Source organism: Pygocentrus nattereri, chromosome 24, assembly GCF_015220715.1.
Source record: "Pygocentrus nattereri isolate fPygNat1 chromosome 24, fPygNat1.pri, whole genome shotgun sequence".
Classification (NCBI taxonomy): domain Eukaryota; kingdom Metazoa; phylum Chordata; class Actinopteri; order Characiformes; family Serrasalmidae; genus Pygocentrus; species Pygocentrus nattereri.
The window spans coordinates 26,923,870-26,942,480 of record NC_051234.1 but is presented as its reverse complement, the minus strand read 5'-3'; the positions used below and the strand labels follow the sequence as shown (position 1 = coordinate 26,942,480).

The 18,611-nt window shown below is 42.9% G+C and overlaps 1 protein-coding gene across 1 annotated transcript in view; it reads left to right on the top strand.

Moving 5' to 3' along the window:
• Window positions 1-1,936: 1,936 nt before the first annotated feature.
• Window positions 1,937-18,611, top strand: part of pola1 (polymerase (DNA directed), alpha 1) — a 64,775-nt gene continuing 48,100 nt past the window's right edge. The window contains exons 1-26 of the mRNA XM_017716390.2: window positions 1,937-2,080; window positions 4,348-4,472; window positions 4,555-4,651; window positions 5,197-5,277; window positions 5,362-5,480; window positions 5,673-5,735; window positions 5,821-5,922; window positions 6,471-6,612; window positions 6,702-6,861; window positions 6,971-7,146; window positions 7,880-7,992; window positions 8,107-8,220; window positions 8,316-8,390; window positions 8,530-8,668; window positions 8,812-8,966; window positions 9,390-9,474; window positions 9,635-9,696; window positions 9,806-9,895; window positions 10,005-10,121; window positions 10,230-10,405; window positions 10,768-10,897; window positions 11,012-11,131; window positions 11,216-11,312; window positions 11,416-11,540; window positions 11,643-11,792; window positions 11,937-12,059. Of these exons, the coding sequence (XP_017571879.2) occupies window positions 2,032-2,080; window positions 4,348-4,472; window positions 4,555-4,651; window positions 5,197-5,277; window positions 5,362-5,480; window positions 5,673-5,735; window positions 5,821-5,922; window positions 6,471-6,612; window positions 6,702-6,861; window positions 6,971-7,146; window positions 7,880-7,992; window positions 8,107-8,220; window positions 8,316-8,390; window positions 8,530-8,668; window positions 8,812-8,966; window positions 9,390-9,474; window positions 9,635-9,696; window positions 9,806-9,895; window positions 10,005-10,121; window positions 10,230-10,405; window positions 10,768-10,897; window positions 11,012-11,131; window positions 11,216-11,312; window positions 11,416-11,540; window positions 11,643-11,792; window positions 11,937-12,059 (2,985 nt within the window). The 5' untranslated portion in view covers window positions 1,937-2,031. The remainder of the gene's footprint in view (window positions 2,081-4,347; window positions 4,473-4,554; window positions 4,652-5,196; window positions 5,278-5,361; window positions 5,481-5,672; window positions 5,736-5,820; window positions 5,923-6,470; window positions 6,613-6,701; window positions 6,862-6,970; window positions 7,147-7,879; window positions 7,993-8,106; window positions 8,221-8,315; window positions 8,391-8,529; window positions 8,669-8,811; window positions 8,967-9,389; window positions 9,475-9,634; window positions 9,697-9,805; window positions 9,896-10,004; window positions 10,122-10,229; window positions 10,406-10,767; window positions 10,898-11,011; window positions 11,132-11,215; window positions 11,313-11,415; window positions 11,541-11,642; window positions 11,793-11,936; window positions 12,060-18,611) is intronic.

Here is an 18,611-nt window from a genome sequence, read left to right as displayed (position 1 = left end):
GAGTAGGGAGTGGAGAGTAGGCAGTAGAGAGTAGGAAGTAGAGACTAGGGAGTAGAGAGTGGGAAGTAGGGAGTAGAGTGTGGAGCGTGGAGAGTAGGCATTAGAGAGTAGGAAGTAGGGAGTAGAGAGCGGGAAGTAGGGAGTAGGGAGTAGACAGTAGGAAGTAAGGAGTAGAGAGCGGGAAGTAGGGAGTAGGGAGTAGAGAGTAGGGAGTAGAGAGTGGGAAGTAAGGAGTAGGAGGTAGAGAGTGGGAAGTAGGGAGTAGGGAGTAGAGAGTGGGAAGTAGGGAGTAGAGAGTGGGAAGTAAGGAGTAGGAGGTAGAGAGCGGGAAGTAGGGAGTAGAGAGTAGGAAGTAAGGAGAAGAGAGTGGGAAGTAGGGAGTAGAGAGTGGGAAGTAAGGAGTAGAGAGTGGGAAGTAGGGAGTAGAGAGTGGGAAGTAGGGAGTAGAGAGTAGGAAGTAGGGAGTAGGAAATAGAGAGTAGAGAGTAGGGAGTGGAGAGTAGGCAGTAGAGAGTAGGAAGTAGAGACTAGGGAGTAGAGAGTGGGAAGTAGGGAGTAGAGTGTGGAGCGTGGAGAGTAGGCATTAGAGAGTAGGAAGTAGGGAGTAGAGAGCGGGAAGTAGGGAGTAGGGAGTAGACAGTAGGAAGTAAGGAGTAGAGAGCGGGAAGTAGGGAGTAGAGAGTAGGGAGTAGAGAGTGGGAAGTAAGGAGTAGGAGGTAGAGAGTGGGAAGTAGGGAGTAGGGAGTAGAGAGTGGGAAGTAGGGAGTAGAGAGTGGGAAGTAAGGAGTAGGAGGTAGAGAGCGGGAAGTAGGGAGTAGAGAGTAGGAAGTAAGGAGAAGAGAGTGGGAAGTAGGGAGTAGAGAGTGGGAAGTAAGGAGTAGAGAGTGGGAAGTAGGGAGTAGAGAGTGGGAAGTAGGGAGTAGAGAGTAGGAAGTAGGGAGTAGGAAATAGAGAGTAGAGAGTAGGGAGTGGAGAGTAGGCAGTAGAGAGTAGGAAGTAGAGACTAGGGAGTAGAGAGTGGGAAGTAGGGAGTAGAGTGTGGAGCGTGGAGAGTAGGCATTAGAGAGTAGGAAGTAGGGAGTAGAGAGCGGGAAGTAGGGAGTAGGGAGTAGACAGTAGGAAGTAAGGAGTAGAGAGCGGGAAGTAGGGAGTAGGGAGTAGAGAGTAGGGAGTAGAGAGTGGGAAGTAAGGAGTAGGAGGTAGAGAGTGGGAAGTAGGGAGTAGGGAGTAGAGAGTGGGAAGTAGGGAGTAGAGAGTGGGAAGTAAGGAGTAGGAGGTAGAGAGCGGGAAGTAGGGAGTAGAGAGTAGGAAGTAAGGAGAAGAGAGTGGGAAGTAGGGAGTAGAGAGTGGGAAGTAAGGAGTAGAGAGTGGGAAGTAGGGAGTAGAGAGTAGGAAGTAAGGAGTAGAGAGTGGGAAGCAGGGAGTAGGGAGAAGAGAGTAGGAAATAAGGAGTAGGGAGTAGAGAGTGGGATGTAGGAGGTAGGGAGTAGAGAGTGGGAAGTAGGGAGTAGGGAATAGAGAGTAGGAAGTAAGGAATAGATAGTGGGAAGTAGGGAGTAGAGAGTAGGAAGTAAGGAGTAGGGAGTAGAGCATGGGAAGTAGGGAGTAGAGAGTGGGAAGTAGGGAGTAGAGAGTAGGAAGTAAGGAGTAGAGAGGGGGAAGCAGGGAGTAGGGAATAGAGAGTAGGAAGTAAGGAATAGATAGTGGGAAGTAGGGAGTAGAGAGTAGGAAGTAAGGAGTAGGGAGTAGAGAGTGGGAAGTAGGGAGTAGAGCGTGGGAAGTAGGGAGTAGGGAGCCACTTGAGATTGAACCCATTTCTAATCATCAGATTACACAACACCGCCATCTAGTGGCATTACCGAGAAAGTGCAGCTCTCTCTAACTGAATTCTAATTGGTTGTTCCACCGTTACGACATTTCCGGCATATGAGTTTCCCCGGGAAGGTTTGGCGCGTAATCTGTTGTTTTGGTTTTTCTCCTCGGTTTTCTTGAGAAATTTGATAAACCGCATCTCTTAGTCTGATCAATCAGATGGCCCCGGTATCAAATCCAGATAAAGATGCGGACGGCGGAGATTATGGTGAGTATTAACCGGTCTGGGCTGCTGAAATGTGTCGCTAATGTTTTGTAGCCGAAGCGGTTTCTGCCGCGAGACATATCGACACACCAGAGACTTAAAATGCCGCTTAATATTAATGTTGGCTTCGTCAGTGTCACTGCTGAACAACAGTACCAGGCGTTTTAGGTGTTAACGGTGTTCATTGTTTTGTATAACTAAAATCCAAACGACTAAAATTCGACAACAAACGTTTCCTTTCTGCATTTTTTCTCCTCTGCGTAGTTACTGAGAGTCGAGTTTACATGGGGTAGGAAATGTCAGTATTTCGGCCTTATTGACGCTTTAAAAGCGAAGCTGTAGTTATATTCTAATTCGCCAGGTCCATTTTTCCATTCCACCTTAAACGGTACGGGCTGCTACGCTGCTTCTTTTCCGTTCCACCTTAAACGGTACAGGCTGCTACACTGCTTATTTTCCGTTCCACCTTAAATGGTACAGGCCGCTCCACTACTTAAGGTGGAACGGGGTTCCAGTGAGAAACTGGCTTCGTCATGAAAACGTTCTCCGCGTTGTGTCGGGGATTTTATCCCCCAGCAGAAGCCTTCACCGACCGCCCTCAGCCGGGCAGGTTAGCCGTATTTGCTGGTTCGTTTATACTCAGCTACATGCTTAAAATATGGTTCTATACAGGTTCTGAAGTAGAGGCACTGGTCCTGTATAGAACCAGTTAAAGCTCAAAAGGTTCTTTGCATGGTGAAATTGTTCGTCGGATAGATGGAGATCGTGCTGTGTTCCTATATAGCACCAAAAAGGGTTCTGTTATTGTCACAATATCAAGCTTGTGACAATAGAAGAACCCATTTTTGTGGTGTACGGAACCATAATCAACGCATTGTCTTTCAATTTGAATAACCTTTTATGTATTAAATGCTTCTAACACGGGGCTCTACATAGAACCATTGCCTTGATTAAAGAACCCTTAGGAATTAAGATTAAGTGACACTTTTTAATCCCACAAACGGGGAAATTCCACCTCCGCATTTAAAGCATCCGTGAAGTGAAACACCACATACACACTAGTGAGCACACTTGCCTGGAGCGGTGGGCAGCCCTATCCGCAGCGCCCAGGGAGCAGTTGGGGGTTAGGTGTCTTGCTCAAGGACACCTCAGTCACGGACTGTCAGCACTGGGGATCGAACCGGCAACCTTCTGGTCACAGGGCCAGTTCCCTAACCTCCAGCCCAAGACTGCCCACACTTAGAAAACCATCTGTGTACTCAAATAGCACGGCTGGTCACCAGCAGAACTAGCACATGGTGTATGTTTTATTTATATATATATATATATATATATATATATATATATATATATATATATATATATATATATATAAATAATATATCGTTGCTGTTGGAAGAAACCTTGTATCTCCATGTTTGGCATTTTTCAGTTTTTGACAGAATTTTAAAGTATCTGTTACTCTTTACATTGCTTGTAAATTTTATGGTGAATAGCCTAAAAGAAATGACCCAAAATGACATGGGAAAAATTCTGGTTCCATTGACTTACATTGAAAGTGAAGTGTTTTTTCCTTCTCCTATAAAGTTACTATTTTGGAGATACAAGTTTTTCTTCCGACAGCAGCGATATGTGTATGTAGTTTATGTTCTGTATATAACCATTTCTTGCTTGAGTGGCTCATTTCATGGTGAAAAGGTCCTTTAGATTGATGGACAATATGTTCTATAAGGTTCTAAATAGAACATGGTGCTGTTTAGCACCAACAATGTTTTTTCTGTTATTACAAGTGTGACGTTGTATGCAAACTTCAAATGGCCGTGTGAAATATCGGGCAAAACTGACTGTTTTTAAAGCAAATATCTGCGGATGCGGATAAAACTCTATTATTGTAAATCTGTTGTTTACAGCCGTTGGATTGTGTTGGATTTGACCAAATGGGAGTGGACAAAAAACCTTTTAAACAAAGTACAGGGTGAGTCGAAAGTCACAGGGCAGGTTTTATTCTATTTAATTTTTTATTTTATTATCGACTTTTATCTCTGGGGACATCGCAGACAAATTGTGTATATTTGCTGAGAAAATCCACAACAAACACCACCTTCGGTACCGCATCGTGGAGGCTTGTGACAGCAGAAAAAATAAGATAAAACGGTGTCCTGTGACTTTTGACTCACGCTGTAGTTTAGTTGAATTAACAGCTTATTCGAATTTGTGATTAGAGAACGTTCGCACTTAGTGATTGATTTCTTAATGTCCCTTTGGCGCAGATGCTGCGGACAGTTGCGGCATTGCTGCGACCCGCTCCAGGCGAGAGAAGAGGGAGAAAGTCGGCCGCAAGTCTGCACTGGAGCAGCTCAAAAGAGCCAAGAAGGGGGAGAAAGTAAAGTATGAGGTGAGTGACAGGCTGAGGGGTCTGTGAGTGTCTTGATATCTGTGTGTTGGCCTTGTTTTTTTTTAACCTCTATCATTCACAGGTGGAGGACATCAGCAGTGTGTATGAGGAGGTGGATGAGGAGCAGTACTCAAAGATGGTGCGGGAGAGGCAAGATGATGACTGGATTATTGATGATGGTGTGTCTTCCAGGCTGCACTTAAAGGGCTCATAGAAAAGCATGCTTCTTGGGTTAGGGTATTTTTTAGACGTCAGTATGTTTGTCTGTATCCACCTGTTTAAGCTACAGCACTTTAGCTCTACTCTTTCACATTTAAGGTTAGGAGTGTCGACATCGGCACTGGAGCAGCCGATCAGAGTATAGATTACCACCATACAAAATTCAGACTCGAAAAAGCCTCTTTAATTATGAGTTATAGCGGTGGTAAAGTAGTAATGTAGAAATTAGCAATTTTTTAATTGGATGCCTGTTGAGAACAGAATGTGGATTAAACTGCTTTGTGCAGTTTACTTTTTCTGTTTGGTTCATCTGTCCTATCTGCTAAGTCTAAACATTGATCTAAAAATATGTTTCATTAAAAAACATTAAGAAAATATGCACACTGGAAATTGACTTGGCAAGTTAAAGGTTTTTCACAACTTGGTGCCAAACATGAGATGTGAATTTTAGTTGAAAATTTTTCTTGAGTTCTAGTCATCATATTTATGTTGCCTTATTTATCAGATGGAACTGGGTACGTGGAGGATGGTAGAGAGATCTTTGATGAAGATCTGGAGGATAATGCTTCAGAAAAAGGCCCTAAAGGCAAGTTATAAACATTGCTAAGAATTTTGGTTATTGTTTTGGTGTCTAAATCTCTGCTGTCTAAAATTAATTTCCTGTAATCAGGCAAACCAGGTAAAGGCGGGGTGTCAAAGGATGGCAAGAATGCTAAAAAAGTGGCTGTCAGTAAACCAAACAGCATCAAGAGTATGTTCATGAACAGCAATGTCAGAAAGCCTGCTGAGGTAAGGCAGCATTGACTAAGTGTGTGTGCTGCTTTATACATGAAGAGTTTAAATCATTTTGGAGGTCTTATTAAGAAGTTCTACATGCAAGCAATTCATTTCAGTAACAGTTAATCTCTTGCAAGTTATTATATGCACAGCATTATGTGTGCACTTGTCAGAATGTGTGTTTTGTTTACATGTGGCCTGTAGAAAGATGTGGACCTGTCCAAAGACGATCTGCTAGGAGATATTCTACAAGACCTGCACTCTGAGGTGAGGTCTCTGATGTTGGTCTTTTGGACCCAGATGCAGGTTGATGGGCTGGTTTTTAAAGGGGGTCTTTTTGTTTCTCTTCCAGAAACCAGCGCTTCTCACCCCACCACCAGTCATTACTTTGAAGAAAAAGAAAGCGCTGGGATCCCCCATGAACCCCTTTTCTGTCAAACCACAAACACCCAAGGTAGTTTGTGTCCTTGGCTCCTCCTTCGCTTCACTCAGTAGCTAATGATGCGTGGTGCTCTAACTGTTAAAAGGGGCTAACATTTGTGTCATTTACTTTTTAAACACTTGATCTGAAACGCAGAAAAAATGCTCTTTGTTTTATTGCTTCAAAACTACGTGGAATACAGGATGTTTTTGTTTAGTAATGGTTTAGAACAACATTTAAAAAGTAATCATTTTTTGTTTGACTTCAATAACATTAACATTTATGTATTTGCTAGTCGTTCTTATCCAGAGCGGCTTGCAATTTAAGCATGTTATAGGTATCAAGTGTAGCAATAGGAGTCTTACCCAAGGACTCTTAGTGTATACAGTGGTATGACAAGAAGTCAGACCCCTGTCTGCTGCAGCAATGTTGCCCACTGCGCTTTACAGCTGACGGGATGTCTTTAATCGCTCGATTGCGAGGCTTTTTTTCTGCTGCTACTTGTATGTAACCTGTTTGTTGTCATTGTCCTTGTACTTGTCGTCATGACCATTTTAAAGTAATCTTTTTGTTCATCGCAGCATTCCCCTTCAGCCCCAGTGTCAAAGCCCAGGCTTGCAGTGCCTTGTCCCCCTCCAGCTGATCCCTCACCTGTTCCAGCACCTAAACCAGCTCCCTCCATCCACACCAAAAAGCCCAAGGTGGAGGAGGAACCCGAAGAAGGTGTCAACTCTTGTGCTTCTGATGCTTTTCTTTTTGTGTCATTCACAAAAGTAAACTATTTCTAAGGTATTGAAATGTTTTTTTCCCAGTTGCCGATTCTTTGGAGTTTGATGGGGTGGACTTTGATGAACCAATGGAGCTTGGTGCAGAGGAACAAGAGGAAGTGGCGGTTAAAGCGAAGGAAGAGGCAGAGCCTAAGCCTATTGTTAAAGTAGAGCCTAAAACTGAACCTAATGATGAGGTGTTGAAGTGAGTCTGCTGTAGCTGAATGTAAACCAATTGCATTGAGACGTTGCAGTTGCTCACACGTTTTATTATAGTGGGTTAAACTGACATTACTCTAATGTCCCTTTTTCAGATTGGGCATGATTGGAGGCTCCTGTTGGGAGAAGATGGAAGAAGAGGAAGTAGAGGAAGCTCCTGTGGAGGTACAGGTGGATTCCAGCCAGCTCCCGCTAATAGAGGGGCCTGATGGAGAAATGGTTTTCCGTTTCTACTGGCTGGATGCTTTTGAGGACCAGTTTAGCCAACCTGGCAAGTCTTTTTTTGGCGCTCTGCTTTGTTTGCTCTGTGTGTGTGTGAGTGAGAGAGAGTGAGAGAGAGAGTGTGGTAGCCCTTATATAGTAGTCATTTGGTTTTTCCTTCAGCCAACTCTTGCAGTCCTTCTAGAGCCTATGTGTGAATATATGAATATTAGCCAGTTTCACCATTAGCTGCACTACAGTCCCCAGCATGTGCTGCATCGTGATGTGTGCTCCCAACCCCTCAAAAAAGATTAAAGCCATTTAAGAAAAAACCTGCTGTGCACTGGGGACATTTAAAAAGATTTACCAGTTTTTTTTTGCTAATGTAGTTGATTGTATTGCATTAAAAGATGTATTATAATAATTCAATATAAAATTTGTTTTTTTTTTTTTGTATATTATTATTTATTTATTGGTTTTGAGTGCCTATTTTTGCTGTTGTAGTTTTGCCATATCTTGAATAAATGAAGGCTAGTTGGCATCATGGAAAAATGTTAAGTAAAAATAAAATAAAAAAACACAGCTGGTCCACATGCCCTGTGATGGACTGGCGACCTGTCCAGGGTGTATCCTGCCTTCCGCCCGACGACTGCTGGGATAGGCTCCAGCTCCCCCCCGTGACCCTGACGGAGAAGCGGCTTACAAAATGGATGGATGGATGGATGGAGCTGGTCCACAGATTTGTTGAGATTTAATATGGCCCTTTTAGTTGTTGAAATTTAAAATGTTGATTTGGGCTGCAGGTGTGGTATATCTGTTTGGCAAGGTGTGGATAGAGTCGGCCAAAGCCCATGTCAGCTGTTGTGTGGCTGTGAAGAACATTGAGAGGACTATGTACTTCTTGCCACGAGAGCATGTGAGTTCATGTCAGTTAAATTTAAGCAAGACTAAAGAGCCTCAAAGAGGTTTTCATTGAATATTCAGTTACAAGCATGTTGATCTGTGCCATATGTTTGTTTTTGTTTAACAGCGAGTAAACCTGGCATCTGGTGAGGAAACGGACATTCCTGTTGGGATGATGGACGTTTACCAAGAGTTTAACGACCTCTCTGAAAAATTCAAAATCATGAAGTTCAAGTCTAGGGTACGTGCAGATTATTTTCTCTGGTAAGGTTGTGCTCAACAACAGTTTTGCAGTCAGAATAAAGTCAATGGAACTGTTTTTCTGTTTTCCAACAGAAAGTGGAGAAGAACTACGCCTTTGAGATTCCAGATGTGCCCACACAGTGTGAATACCTAGAAGTCAGATACTCTGTGAGTGGATGCCACTGGCTGGATCTAGTGTTGATGGAGGCAGGCGCAGACCGTCTGTGTTCCCTAATGAAAAGAGAATGAAGTAATGAATGGTAATTAATTGTGCTTAGATATGCATTTGGTTTGATGTGTCCTCTAGGCTGAGATGCCCCAGCTGCCATCTGATCTCAAGGGCTCCACTTTCTCCCATGTATTTGGCACCAACACATCGAGCCTGGAGCACCTCCTCCTCAGCAGGAAAATCCGTGGACCTTGCTGGCTGGACATTAAGACCCCTAGTGAGTGACTTGTAGACTAATAGAGAATTCTTTAAGTAGGAATCATTGACGTTTAGTATTATGTCTACTTATTTCACTGCTGCTTATATACCGACCATTTTAAAGGGTTTTTTGTTTGTTTGTTTATCTTGCCCATTTTCCAGCGCTGATCAGTCAGCCTATGAGCTGGTGTAAGGTGGAGGCCATTGCTCTGAAAAGCGACCTTATTTCAGTGGTAAAAGATTTACCTCCTCCTCCGCTGGTGGTCATGTCCATCAGCCTGAAGACTGTCCAGAACCCAAAGACCCACCACAACGAGGTAAGTCTAACAGAAGGTCTTTTATCAAGATAGAAGGCCATTCAGTAGATTTTAACAAGGGATACATGATGATATTAGAATATTTATATTTGAAGAATATTAGAAACAAACAAAAAACAGACACTGTCAAATTAATGTCAGGCATACGTTTAGATTTGACTGATGTTTCAAGCTGGTATTTGATGGGTGTGTTTATTAAACTCTAGACGAGCAGAATATTTAGGTGATGCTCTGCTATGGTGCTAAAATGTCTGCATTTTGTTAGTTTGTAACTCTCTAGAAAGAAATGGTATGTTTCTCCATAAAGCTAATCCTTAATAATTCTAATTTGTCAAATCTAATTCTTAGATATAGTCCCAATTTCTTGGAAAACATTGGAAATCTGCTGAATTGTCATATGCCTAATTTATTTGCATTGTGCAGATTGTGTCCTTGGCTGCTCTTATTCATTACAAGTTTCCTTTGGACAAAGCTCCTCCACGCATCCCTTACCAGACCCATTTCTGTGGTGAGTGAAACCTGTTCACCTATTGAGTCACAGTGCTGCGTAACTTCAGAACAAGCAAACTGAATAGTGTGATCTTTCCCTTTTTGTATAGTCTAGAATTTTTTTACTTTTGTGGTGTTTGTCTGCATCCCATTCACATCCCTGCTTACTGTTCTTACAGTGGTGAGCAAGCCCAATGACTGTATCTACCCCTATGACTTCAAGGATGCTGTCGTGAAAAAGGTGAAGCAGTCATTTCCAGCTTGCCTAAAATCTTGCAGGACTAAGGATAGTCAAAGGCATTTGTTGTAGTATGCGTGGTGATGAGACTTTCTCCCTCTTGTTTGCTCAGAATGGAGTAGTGGAGATTGCAGCGACGGAACGCACTCTTTTAGGCTTCTTCTTGGCCAAGATGCACAAGATAGATCCTGATGTTTTAGTGGTAAGTTAAGCTGTTGATAACAAAACGTTGCTGCATGTTGTGAAGTTGTCTTGTGGTTGTAGTGGCTGAACATTTATTTTAACCTGGTCTCTTATAAATTGTCTTTTAGGGTCATGACATCTTGGGATTCGACCTTGAAGTTCTGCTACAGAGAATTAATGTGTGCAAAGTACCCTTTTGGTCCAAAATAGGCCGACTGAGGCGGGCGAACATGCCAAAGCTCGGGGTGAGATGAAAAATCGTTCATGCTTGGTAACAATGTTAGCGTAACATTTAATGTATTAATTTGAGAGGACTTTCTGTTTTCCTAATTCTTCTGTTCACTTGCTATCAGGGTCGTGGTGGCTTTGCAGAGAAGAGCGCAGCTTGTGGCCGGCTGGTTTGTGATGTGGAGATCTCTGCTAAAGAGTTGATCCGCTGTAAAAGCTACCACCTGACAGAGCTAGCAGCGCAGATCTTGAAGACTGAGAGGGCTGTGGTCTCTCCAGAGAACATCAGGAACCTCTACAGGTGAGTCTAGAGCCCATGTTGTACCAGTGCTCTATTTGGAGTCTTAGCAGTGCAGCTGGTTGGGTTTGACCGGAAGGTTGCCGGTTCAATCCCCAGGGCCAGCAGCACATGACTGAGGTGTCCTTGAGCAAGACACCTAACCCCCAGTTGCTCCCCGGGTGCCGTGGATAGGGCTGTCCACTGCGCCGGGCAAGTGTGCTCACTGCCCCTAGTGTGTGTGTGTCTGTTCACTAGTGTGTATGTGGTGTTTCACTTCACGGATGGGTAAAATGCGGAGGTGGAATTTCCCTGTTTGTGGGATTAATAAAGTATCACTTAACTTTTGACGTTCCCCATCTTATCTTTCCTTTACTCCTTCGCAGTGACTCGCCTCACTTACTCTACCTGTTGGAACTAACGTGGATGGATGCCAAACTCATCCTGCAGATCATGTGTGAGCTTAATGTGCTACCGTTGGCGCTGCAGATCACCAATATTGCTGGCAATGTTATGGTAAGCCTTCCTTTTAGTGCAAGCGCATTGCTGAGCTTACATAAAATAAACGAAATGTTGGTGCTTTCTGATTCTGCTAGCCATTTCTGCTGATAGCTCTGCTTTCCCTCTTAGTCTCGCACGCTGATGGGAGGCCGCTCAGAGAGGAACGAGTACCTGCTGCTCCATGCCTTCCATGAGAAGAACTACATAGTTCCAGACAAGCAGTTCTTCAAGAAACATCAACAAGACCCTGTAGGAACACAGTTTTCTTACTGTAATTTTAAGGCCTGATTGATGGATGGTTGATTGATTTGGTCGGTCTGTCTTTGGGCTTAGGGAGAGGATGAGGATGTGGACTTGGGCAAAAGCAAGTCTGGTAAAGTGAGAAAGAAGGCTGCATATGCTGGAGGTCTAGTGTTGGAACCCAAAGTTGGTAGGTGCTCACGTGCTGCTGGGTGTCATTTTTGGGTGCTCACACATGCATATTTGGAACACTTATTTTTCTTTTATTTATTTGTTTGTCCTTTTGCCTCCAGGTTTCTATGATAAATTCATTCTGCTGCTGGACTTCAACAGTCTGTATCCCTCCATCATCCAAGAGTTCAACATCTGCTTCACCACAGTTCAGAGAGAGGCGCCTGGCTCTCGCAAAAAGACTGAGGTTTGTGTGTGTGGTTTGAGCAGTAAATAGGAATGATATGATTTGTCATGGCCTCATTGTAATTTCACTGCAGAGAGATCATTGCTGTCTCCATTTAAACAGGAGGAAGACATTGATGAGGTTCCAGAGGTTCCTGACTCGGATCTTGAGATGGGCGTTCTTCCTAAAGAAATCCGCAAGCTGGTGGAACGCAGGCGACAGGTCAAACAGCTGATGAAGCAGCCTGATTTAAACCCTGACTTGTATCTGCAGGTAAATAAAGAGACTAGCCCTCCATATGCATCTATGTTAACCACTGACTGAATTTATTTATTTATTTATTTATTTATTTTCCTTTTCTTTCTTTCTGGCGGTGCACATAGACATTGTTCTATATTGTTCTCACTTTCTCCCCAGTATGACATTCGACAGAAGGCCCTGAAGCTGACTGCTAACAGCATGTATGGATGTCTGGGCTTCTCGTATAGTCGGTTCTATGCCAAACCACTGGCTGCGCTGGTCACTCACAAAGGCAGAGAGGTATGTCAAACTGTGTATATACATTGCTGAAAAGAAGTCTTGGGATACTCTCTGTCTGCAGTTTGTCTGGCCAAGTTAAATCCATATCCATCAGAAAAAGTCTAACTATAAGGTTCACTGACAAACTGAATGTTGTAGATAAAAGAAGGCAAGTAAAAGTACTCAACCCTCAGTGGTTAGAAAGTTAGAAAAGTCATTTAAAAAGTCATAAAGTGTCTGAAATTGTCTCATTTCTTTACTGAATTTCCAGGTCATGTCAAAAGAACGAGTTGAAACGGGTCATTGTGTTCTGTATACTAATCTAATTAAGAATAATCCCTCAACCAAAAATGTCTAGTCAACAGTGTTCATAAAGAGCTAGATAATGGCAGAACTCAAATACACTGAAAGACCATGGAAAAAGCTGATACCCGTTTATGACTTTCAGTCGATCTGTTTGAATAAATTGGCGTTATTACTTTGACGTTGTGTAGATATTTGGCATGGAAATTTTTATTTTTCTATTATTAAGGCTTAAAAAGGTAGTAAAAGTGTTGAATTTTAAAAAGCGTGTGGTGGCAGTCCTGATGTTAGTGTCTCTTCCTCTGCAGTGTGGTATGTTGTGGGTTTTGTTTTTTTTTTTTATTAAGGGAAGTATTTTGTTACATATCCCTTTTTTTGTATGACCGCTTCTTGGCATTCAGTGCATGAATTTACAACTGATGCTCAGCCAGGCTCATTTGAATGGTCAGTGCGGCAGGTTTTGTCTACTACTTCAGCCCCCCCCCATTTGATTTAGGGATCTATGACAGTCTGCAATCTCTCGCACAGATATTATGACAGAAATAGACAGATTAATTCAACTCCGTGTAAACATTTCTAAGGCAGTGGTAATTACATTTAAGGTGTTTTGGATTGTGGCTTTCCAGTAGTAGCATTGGTTTCAACATGTGTACGTTTTGATTAATGTCCCAAAAATACTGTTTCAGTAGCATGTCAACAAATTAAATAATAATTGAATAAATAAAAAAAGATCAGGGTGTCCCAGGGCTAATTTTGAGCACTGTAAATAAATGGTTCAGTATGCCTATTAAAAAAAAAAAAAAACATACATAAACACATGCTGCACAAGATCTTGACCACCTTCAGACTCGAAAAGCATAATGCTCCACTACTCCTGTTCAGCCAGAAGAGGGCAGCGTAAACTCAGCTTTTGCACGTCAACTTTATTTATTTATTTATTTATTTTCATTTCTTTTTCTTTTTCATTTAAAGACCCTGCTTTTTAGGTCGCTGGCTCTGGTTTCACTCCACCCATCATGAGCCGAATACACTTCTTCCTCCTCACTTTGGGTATTAAGCGTTAACCAACTGTTTGACAGTCTTGCGCTCTTTATGCCATTGAACATTCTTCACGGTAATTGCCAGCTCCCTGCTCTCGCTTTTTAAAGTGGCTGGGCTTGGAAGGCTCATGGGGCTGCCTGTAACAGAAGCAACTATGCTTTCACGTTCATTTAATCGCCCTCTCTTCTGCGGCAACAATGCCGCTTGTTGGTGCGCAGCATTATTCTGCAGGGAGGGAGCCATTAATTACTTTTCATTTGCACTGGAGTCGAGTTCAATGTGCAGGTTCCCGCTTTGCTCGGTGTGCCTGGTGTTTACAGACATCTTAGCTCTCTCTCTCTTTCACGCTCACATCAAACATGGCAGTCATATTCATAACCCTGTTGCACTGAGCTTTGGCAGCAACCGGACCTGCACTGCACACAATAAGGACTGCTGTTGAGCGGCCCAGTGTTGAGCCACTCTATGCCTATGCTAATACAGAGCTCTCGGCATAAGGGAGACCAGTCTGGCTCCATGGCACAAATTACTCTAATTACTCCCATTATGATACGCGCTCGCTGCTGTCAGCTGGTGTGAAACGTTTTTTCTTTCTCCTTTCCCCTCTTCTCTTTTTGAATAGAAGCAATTGTGATGAGATGCCCTGGCCTCAGGCACACTCTCCTTCGTTGCCCTACATTTGGACCATCTTGTGTCGCATTTTGAATCATCGAGTTTCCATTTATATGAAGATTTAGTGGCTTTATTTATAAGTGTTAGCTACTCAAATACCAGCAACTCCAAATGCTTCGATGCTGTGGATATCATGTTTGCCATGGCAATGAAGGTGCTTGATTTGGCCCTTGTGTCGATGCCCCAGCACAGTCTCATGTTTCCCGCACCCTTGCCTGCAGCGGTGACAGTCTTGAGTAAAGGGATGGAGCTTGGTTCCCTGCTGATTTCTGAATCCAGGCATGTGAAGTGGTAGATGACTGCCTGGCATCCAGAGCTGAGGGGATGATTCCGAGCATGGCAGAGAGAATATTTAACGTAAAGAGGGTGGTAAATAGTAAGGCTTTTGTATATACTGTAAAAGAGGTAGGTTGAGGTAAAATGGTGATTAGCCGACTATAATTGCCTACCTCTGTTCTCTAATTCATATAAGTGGTCTTGCTCTGTAAGATCAATTATAGAAATGGCCTGCATAAAGTTTTGCTCCTATAATTTAAAAATTGCTGTGCTTCTCAGGATTTTTGCTAAGGTTGTGTGATGGAATTGATGCAGATTGCAATCAGCACATTTTTGCCCAGAACTCACTATCGACAAATTTATTATTTTGATTTTAGCCAGTCTCTTAGAATTTTGATATGAGCGCACTTGCTGCATTCGAATGCCGCTGCTACACCTACACCTAATTGTCGTAGCATAATTATGCATTACTCATTGTGCTAAATAGCCAGCTGTGTCTTTCGATGTAGCACTTCATTTGATTCATTTTATTTAAATAGGCAACAAATTTTTCTATTGTAAAATGCCAGTTTTGCCCATTTAAAGAGAAAATTATATTGTTTGTCATGCAACTTTGGCTGATTAAGTACTGAAAGTGTGCCAGTGTGTTTTAGGGCTTAAAGGTTTATAGTTTTTATTCTGATTAAAACTTACATTATCAGCAGTGTTGTCATAAGACTCTTGAGGAAACTTAACTGTATAACGTGGAACACATGAACAGCCTTTCGATGAGTCTGACTAGTAAGAAGGTACCCATGTGCTGTTGACATGACAGCACAATCACAAGTAACGCAGTCTGGCACACTGCGTTCAGGCTTCAAGCCAGGAAAAAATTAGATATACTGGTGTTCCTGGCCACAGTAAACAGGCTTTGACCTTAATTTGTAATGGAAAAAAGTGATATTGTTCAGAAAAAATCAGTTTAATTTTTCTCTCCAAATTGCCCAGCCCTGGTGTGTTGGCCCAGACAGTGAGGTTTTTAAACCACAAAAAAGGCTAAAATAAAATATAGAAAATTGTCAATAAAGAAAAAAAAATCACTACTAAGGATTGTATAGGAACAAAAAAAAACCAAAAAAACAAACAGAAGTCAGTGTATCCAACTGACTGACTCCCTATTATAGAAGTAAGTGGTCACTTTTCTCAGTAGTAGTAGTAGTAACTGGTCACTTTCCTACAGGAGTGGGGAGATTATCAGTCATAAGCTTAAGGTTGCAAGTCTCAAATAGTGGCATGATGTGGCAACAGATCACATCAGATCATGCCTCAAGCCGTAGGAATCTTTGACCTTCTGCGTTTCTGATACTGTCGTGTCACGCAAGCAAAACCTAAGAGGGTCGTTAATCAGAGGCTATTAAAGAAAAAATAAAGCTAGGTGTTTTTAGAACAGAATGAAAGCAGACAGTGTTTAAAATGTGAAACAATTCATTTAATTATAATGTAGCACACACAAGTGAAACAGTGGCAGTCTGTGAGAGCCATGTGCTTATTTTTCAAACATGGGTGCATCAAAACATGGGCGGATGTACAGTGCAGATGCTTGCAGGTGTCCTTAATATGCTGTTTTGCCAGTTAGTCTTTTCGGTCATGATTGAATGCAAAAGTATCTGGTTTAAAAATGACTTTGTGTTTGTGACCCTATTTGGATCAGTCTCTGTATCTCCATCTGTTTCGTCTAGAATGGGAAAGTGAAATTGTGCCAAAAGCTTCTCACTGACCCGTTTCTTGCTGATCTCGCTGAGTTTGTGCTCTCAATTCTGTGTTGTCCTATTGACCGGTGGGTTCTTTGAACTGCTGTTTTGATTAGGACGCTACTGCGTGGAAAGGGTGAGCAGGACTTATGCCTCAGTCATTTGGTTCATCTAGGGGCGAGAAGGCTTGGGGGAAATTCCCCACCACGTCAGCCAGCGAGCCCTCCTCGGGTTTAGCGTTTTAACTAGCGGAAGCGAAGAGCCTCTCTGAGCACTTTGACCTTTCTGGAGAAACATTTGTTCTGGTGCGAACCCTCTGCTGCTCTGGCATGTGAAGTATGACGTGGAATCAGAGGGTTAGTGTTACATACTGAGGGGTCTGTCGTGATTGATGTGGCCCTGTTTTATTTTGGGACCTTTGTGCGGAGACGAGTGTGAAGTACGAGGCTTCAGCTGTGGGGCGAAGGGGGTGAGGGAGCAGGAGCCCAGGCTAATCGAGTGATGTTTATGACTTCTATCGCGTCAGGCTGCTGATGGTTGGAGAATGTTAGTGAGCTTGACCTTTGGCCCAGTCCTGGCCTCCTCTAGGCCTCACTTGGGAGAGTTAAAGGAGGGAAAACTAAACCCCATTATCTTATCATTGGCTACTGGTCTTGTGCTGTAAAACCTGCTGACCTCGGCATGCGGCCGGAGGCTAGTGGGCCTGGGCCGGTGGCTTTGAAAAAGGAGGCAGAGCGAGATGTGATCTGATCTGAGTAAATACTGCCTCGTCACTATACTCCTGTGTGAGCGTTTGTCAGAACCACAAAGGTCATTTTTAACTTTCCCAGAATAAAGCATAAGTGGAACCCCCCCTCCCCAGCGTTAGTATTGCATGCACCGACCGACCCTCGGTCTTTAGGGTTGGATTTGCTCCTGATATCGCTGGACTTAACAAATAGTCACGGGGGTGGAGGAATATTTTTGGATTTGAGAGTGAGAGGGCTAGTTAGCCTGTTGAGCAGAGGAAATCTTTGACTTGCTGCCAAAGAGTTGAAGCTTGTCTTTATTTAGACCAACTTTACACGCTTGTTGAATTAATTTCTTTTCAAAAATGTGGTTCTAGTGTGGATCCTCTGGATCTGAGGTTGCTGCCTCAGAGGTTGTCTTATCAGTAGCGTCACATGAGAAAGCAACATAACATACTTGGAGGGCGACTTTAAGCTCGCTTGACTGTGTCCCTAACAAGGTCTATTGGCTTAACGAGGTCGCTTTTCTAAAGGGAGAGTTGGCTAGAGTCTCTTTCTGTCATATTAGACTCATCTATGAATAGATGCTGAGGATCTTATAGCCCTTCGTGTGTTGGGATGTTCCTTTCTTTTGTCCTTTTAATAAGCCTTATTAGATATGTGAACACAGTGGAGTGGGTGTGGTACAGTGCTTCAGGCCATCTACACCTTTAGCAAAAGGAGTTCTGTGTATGTTACACGCAGTGCCGTGCCAAAGCCAGGAACCACTTTTCTGTTTATTCGTTTCCAATCAAGAGGGCAGGTTGTTCTTTTCAGGGGGTGCAAGACCTGGTAGACCACGAAAACGGTCACCATCGAATAAACGCGTACTTAAAGCTTACCTTTTTGAGAGAAAAGAGAAAATCAAGCTCCGCTCTCGCTTAATATCTGAAAAAATCAAGATGTTTCTCTCCATCCTTCTACTGTGAGAAGACAGTTCATCGCTATGAGTCTGAAAGGATGTGTATCTGTGAAGAAGCCTCACTGACGAAACAAATAGACATGAGCAGTTGCAGTAGAACGCTGAAATGTGAAGTGTGGATTGATGAGTCTAAATCTGGCATTGAGTTTTTTGAGATGGTTTCATTTTTTGCATCTTGGAAAATGATCTCTGCAGGTTTCTTTGAAAAACTGAAAGCAAGTCTCCTGAAAAGAATGGAAGCTGTTATGAAGGCAACAGATGGACGCACTAAATACTGAAAAGGCTGATATTTATTTGTGAAAGCTCCTGTGTGATTTCTAGTAAAGAGGTTTTCTGCTGTTTTCTTGGTCCTGAATGAGCAACTTGTACTGGTTTCTTCCAATACTTTAAACTGTAAGCACTGGATCGATTGCTTGAGTTAAAATGTTAAAATTGCCCTTACCAAAGAATCCATTTTTAATAGTAGGGCATCCGACAGGAATAGCTTTAGCGTTTTAATAATTACCAGAGGAACACATTGTGGACAACTCAGTTGGGTGATATGAGCCAAAAGCATATGTGTGTGTGCTCAACTGTCTGCGTGCCTTTTTGTTGGCTCATGTGAAGCCACTGGTAGGGAACAGGACCTGATTAATATGTTTGTGTTGGGCTAGAGAGGTTATGCAGGAGGGCTTTTGGGAGGGGAATGCGACGGTCTTTTGTGTGATATTTATACCCGGTTACAGGGTTGGGTTCGCTATAACCTTCTGCGCTGGATGCCTTCCTACTCAGTTTAGTGATTTCAGGCGGTTGTATTAAATCAGAGAGGGGATTTGACATCTAACACTACATGGGAATCTGGCCCATGTAACTAAGGTTATTG